Raw genomic sequence first — 5,710 nt, 5'->3', positions numbered from 1 at the left:
TGCTGGTGTCTCTCAGGTGTTTATTGAAAATATATCTATTTACCTTGGCTTTCATCCAACCATGAGCTATCTTTGTACCAATCTCATGCATACCTGATGGGTATGCATGCATTTGTTTCTATATGTGGAGTGCTTATTGGTTTTGTACAGTTTTATTCTTTATAAATTGCCTCAGGATTTCTTTCAAATAAGAAGCAGTATATGGGTATTATAAGTGAATAAGGGGGGGAGAGAGAGAGAGAGAGAGAGGAGTGTATAGAATTGCAGCCTTAAAGTTGGCAGGAAAGTAACAGTGCTTCCAGGAATGTTCCTGAAATTACATGACACAGTTTCTTTTGGTCAATGGGATTTTTCCTTTGGAAAGGTTAATACTCCCTGCGGCTTGAATGCAAACCTGTTATGTACAACATAATGAAAGCAACAGAGCCATAGAACACAATGCTATAAACAAACAATCAATCCAACAAAAACCATCCTCTCTCTGTTAGTCAAACATCACTGGGTGAGCGTGCTCTTGCAGAAAGATTTGAAGGGATGCAGCCGCAGCAGATGAGCCAAAGTGCCTTTTGTATTTCTTGGTTTCGGAAAGCGTATATTACAGGGTTGATGATGGAATTGTATGTGGCTGGAAGGAGGGTAGCATAGGTATATATAGACGGATAGGTGTAGTCGGCTATTAAAGAATAGAGTGTGAAAGGCATCCAGCAGGCAGCAAAGGTTCCCAGGATAATGGCTAGAGTCGAAACTCCTTTTCGGGTTGTCACATAGTGAGACGTGGCCAGAAAGTGGTGTTGCAAGGCAATCTGATGGGCATGGCGCATGACGATTTTACAGATCTGAATGTACAGCTGTAGCATGAGAGCAAACATAAGCAAGAAGGAGACAGAGAGGACAGCTGCATTATTTTTAGTGAGGGGCCTGATAACACTGCAGGTGGATTCATCTTGGAGGCAGTTCCAGCCCATGACAGGCAGCAGTCCAATACAGATTGAGGCTCCCCAGAGCAAAATTAACATGATATAGGTAAAAGTGACAGTCCTGTCCGAATTATAAGTCAAAGCATAATACAGAGAGAGATATCGGTCCACCGTGATAGCCAGTAAACTGCAGATGGAGGCACAGAAAGAGGCAACAATTAGTCCGATGGTGACCAGCTTGGTGGATTCTGACTGGAGAAGATAGGCGAAAATGAAATTAAAGATCAATCCAATCCCTGCTAAGAGGTCTGCCAAGGCCAGGCTACCTATCAGGAGGAACATTGGAGCACGAAGACTAGGATTGTGGAAGATAATAAGGACCACAACTGCATTTTCACAGGAGATAAGGGTTCCTGAAGTACACAAGACAATATCCCAAGGGTTTACAATAAACTCTGGCTCTGGGTCACTGACAGGTATCAGGGAGGAGACCGGAACGGAAGCATTCTCTGTCGGACTGGTGTCAAAATGATCTTGAGGCAGCCACGTTACATTAACTGTCAGGTCTTCATTCATATTTATACCCGTCTTCTTCAACAATAAAACATTAAAAGAAGAAAGAAATTATTTTAATCTTCGAGGCAACAGTCAGCAGCACAACTGGGGAACATGCAACACACACCTTATATGTCTAAATAAACCAGTAGGCATCCGTTACATAAACATGACTGTACAAAAGATGACGACAAGAGGAAGCTCCGAATTTAAACCTGCCCTCTTCTGTCTTAAACAATTTTAAAAAGGAAAAAGAAAAAGAAGGCAGGAGCAACGCTTTCCTCTGGCGTTTCCAGGTCCTGCTGCTCTCATGATTAAAATGCCATGGAAGAGCTGGAACAATGTGAAAGACGGATTTAAAAATATATATGCACACAAACATCCAACACGGACGCACACACCGAGTTCCAAGGCTCGAAGCGGCACGGTGCTTGATGCATCCAGGCTTCATCCAGCATTCCCGAGCAGATACGATTAATTAAACTGATGACCCCCCCCCCCAAAAACAGGCATATAGAAGCTTATCAGGATGGCCTTTTGTTTTTCTTTCTGACCTCGATTAAGAGAGGAGAGAAAAAGTACTGGAATGAGAGCAACACCCGCTCAGAATCGGAAGCTGGAGGGGTCTTTCTTGCGGACAATGCAGCAGCAGCGGCCCCCAATTAGCAGCAATCCTGCAGGGGGCAGGTGAAAACGGGGGGTGTCATGCAGGGCGAGGGTCTCTCTCTGCATAACCGTCCCCACCCCCATCCCAGCCAGACGCACGGAGGAGACGGATGGAGAGGCGCAGAGACGATCGCGACAGCGGGACGAGCCCTTCGAACGGTGATCACCTTGGCTTCTCCTCTGGAGGAGGAGGAGGAGGAGAGGAGGAGGAGGAGGATGCCCGCTTCCTTTCTATGCTGCAAGCCTGGCTAGCGCCGCCGCCGCCGCCGCCGCCGCTTGCAGGCTCATTGTTTGCACGGCGCAGGCACAGGGGCACGGGCAGCCGTCGCGGCGGCCGCTCCAGGTTGGGGCTTTGCAGAACAGGCGCGCAGGTGAGAGCTGCCCCTCTCCTCCGTGCTGCATCTCGCGGCGGGCGCAAGCGCGCGCGCGGCGGCGGCGGCGGAGGAGGAGGAGGAGGAGGAGGACGGCCAGCGGGCGCGGTGAGGCGCCGCCGAGCTTGCAGCCACGTGAGCCCGCGCGGCAGGAGAGCGAGGCTGGCGCGGTTCGGCGCGCGCGGGGCGATGCGACGGCGGCGGCGGCGGCGGCGGGGAAACACCTGCTGCGCGCTGGTGCGCACGCGCCGCGGCCGCCCGAAGCGCCGCTCGGAGGCTGTCTGGCTGCGCCCGCCCCGCGCCCGCCCCGCGCCCGCCAGCCCGCGAGGGCGCCTCCGGGAGCCGCGCGCCTCGCCGCGCCCTCGGAGCTCGGCATGCCCCGCCCCTTTCCCCGCCGCCGCCCGAGTCTCTCCTGCTCGGCTCACGCGCCCTCTTCCCGCCGCAGGACCCTCTCCAAAGCCGGGCCTCTTTGCCCTGCCCGCCTCGGCTCACGGGGTCTGCCCGAGAGCCTCTGGGCATAGGCTGAGTGCCTCCCTGCCATTCCGCTTTGCTCATGGCCCGCAGCTTTTCCTGTTCCTATGGCCATATTGGAAGAGAACCCCTTCATCGGGCCGTCTGAACGGCACAAAACCGTGTGCTAGCTTTATAGTGCTTCAGAATGCTTTGTCAGGCAAGAGGGAAAACCAAGTATTAAAATGCAGGGAGGGGGAAGATAAGAGAGAAAGTGGAATGACTATCTAAGCTGCCTTTCCCAGTCGGGTGCCTTCCTGATGTTGTGGACTACACTTCCCATCATCCTTGATGATTCGCCATGCTGGCTAAGTCTGGGGAGGGGTGAAGTTCAAAATGTCTGGAGGGCAGCAAGTTGAGGGAAAACCGAGATACTGTCATACATACATCTACCTGAAATTAGAAGGAAAGGTGGCCAATTCACAGAAATGTGAATTGGCAGGGGTGCAAAGAGGACACCAGTGCCTTCCAGGTGGAAAGCAGGTATCCTTTTTCCTTCTTCTCTGTGTCTAGGGAGCTTGTGTTCCACCTAGGCAGGGTCACAACCATAGTATGCAACTAACACCATAGTCCTGTGCGTGTTTAAGTCCCATTGAATTCAGTGAGTCCTACTCTAAGTGGGTTTTGCATGTGCTTGCAGCATACGTGAATGAGAGTGATGCAATAGTTAAGCTGGGCTGGGACAGTGCTTCTAGTCCCAACTCTGCCACGAAGCTCACACTGGTCGTTCAGCCCACCGACTTCACAGGCTGTGAGGACAAAGTGGAGAGGAGGGTCTTACAGGCTCCTTTGGTTCTTATAGAGAGGAAAAAGTTGGGATATAAATGTAAGAATAGATAGAAAAGGAAATTAGTGCTAAGCAGAGAATATACAGAGTACATTAAAGTAGAGTTTAGCTATGATTTAAGCCTTCCAGTCTAAGGTGGGTAAAGGCCAGAGGCTGCAGACTCCTGGGTCTACCTCCAGGTTGTGTCTGCATTACCATTAGAAATCTGAGCCAATGTACTAAGAAAGCACAGTGTACATTGGTTCTATATCTATACACCAGACTTCAAACGGATTTAATAGTCACCCTCTCTCTCCAGGGAACTCTAGAACTATGGTCCTTCGTGAGGATCTTTGGAAAAAGATCATTTGCACTGCTATCATCCCTGGGATCATCGTCCTGCATTGCCCAGACTCCTTTTTGGGGAAATCACAACAAGCCAGTGTGGCCTGAGAGTTAGAATGCTGGACTGGGACTTGGGAAAGCCAATTTCTAATCCCGCCTTAGCCACGAAGCTCACTTTGTCACTCTGGGCCAGTTATTCGCTGCCTAACGGGTATTGTGAGGATGGCATGGAGAGAGGAAAGGGACCTGTAAGTCACCTGGGGTTCCTTGCAAGAGGCAAAAAGGCAGGAAATGATGGTGATCATAAGATGTTTATAGCATGGACATGTCTTATGGTGCTTCCTCAGCACCTCTAGCTCCAAATTGGGATGTAGGCAAGGATGTCACTCAGAATGCTCCTTAGCAGGGGGTGCTGGCATTGCGTTAAGCTGGAGGGAGATCCGCTTGGACTAGGGTCAGTCTGTACAATCAGTTGATCGAGTGCCTGAGGAAAGGTTGCAGGAGCTGGGTGTGTTTAGCCTGGAGCAGAGATTTTAAAAGGGCCACATCAGGGCAGTCACAGTCATATTCAGTTCCACAGAACCTGGCAGGAGAGAGGGCCTGCCTTCCCAAAACACCAGGCCTGTTTAAACTTCATGCTTTTGATACCAGCAACAAAGCTTGCGGAGAACGATGTGATGCTTTTAGAAGGGGTAAGAGCATTCCAGCATGACAAGACCAACAGATTGGCAGTTGAAGGAAAAGGATGGGGTGAGGGAAATGGGACAAGGTTGTCTAGGGAAACCTGAACAGCTAAATTGGGACCCCAAAAGGTTGGATTTGGCCCTCCCAGGCCTGAGGTTTTATTTATTTATTTATTAAAACATTTTTATGGCGCCCCATTCGCCAAAGCCTCGGGGCGGCTTACAACAATAAATTAAAATAATTATAATATTAAATTAAAAATATAAACATTAAATTAAAAATACAAGTATACAATATAAAATAAGCCACCCTGGCCAGATAAAATCCAATAATATTAACAGTTAAAATGCCGCTTAAATAAAAAGGTTTCTTACCCCTGGCCTAAAATCTTGTACTAAATATCAGTTAGTATCAACAAAGAATGTGGATAAGATGTTTTCAGTTATCAGTGAACTGATAAGAATGTGTTGGCTCATTCTTGCCCAACTTTCATGTCCCCACCTACTCCAGCTAGGGAATTAAGTTAAAAATTTGTGTATGTGGTTCTGTGCAGAGGCTGTCTGGCTTTGAACAGACAGCCAGGATATTTGCATCTGTAATAAACTGTGATCCAGGATTATGTATGGTATGTCACTATTTTAGAAATCTTGATTCATATTAAGATATACTATTTTACAGTTTCAAAATGCATGCTTTTCAGAAAACACTCACTGCACAAAATTTAGTTGAAAAATGTTTAACTGAATATTTGGTGTGCAAACAAGTATTAAAAGAAGAAGCCACCGAATAAAACAAACCAGATAGTACACTGAATTAATCTTTACTGTAGTTTTGCACAATCACAGAGGGGGAAATATTTCTGGGTGGCTTATTTCCCGTGCCCTCCATGTGCAGTT

At 48.5% G+C, this 5,710-nt stretch overlaps 1 protein-coding gene across 1 annotated transcript; it reads right to left on the bottom strand.

The window, feature by feature from the left end:
* Positions 1 to 488: 488 nt before the first annotated feature.
* On the bottom strand, positions 489 to 1,493 carry GPR12 (G protein-coupled receptor 12). The gene has a single exon (XM_044442384.1). It carries the CDS (start codon positions 1,491 to 1,493, stop codon positions 489 to 491), a length of 1,005 nt encoding a protein of 334 aa, XP_044298319.1.
* Between the last annotated feature and the right edge of the window lie 4,217 nt (positions 1,494 to 5,710).

This window comes from Varanus komodoensis, unplaced genomic scaffold, assembly GCF_004798865.1.
Source record: "Varanus komodoensis strain SLA01 unplaced genomic scaffold, ASM479886v1 scaffold4, whole genome shotgun sequence".
Taxonomy (NCBI): Eukaryota; Metazoa; Chordata; class Lepidosauria; order Squamata; family Varanidae; genus Varanus; species Varanus komodoensis.
Note: the sequence above shows the minus strand (reverse complement) of the source record. Positions and strands in the feature narration are given on the sequence as shown.

Excerpts from the sequence above, each read along its gene's own strand:
- GPR12 (XM_044442384.1), bottom strand. The coding sequence starts at position 1,493 with ATGAATGAAGACCTGACAGTTAATGTAACGTGGCTGCCTCAAGATCAT.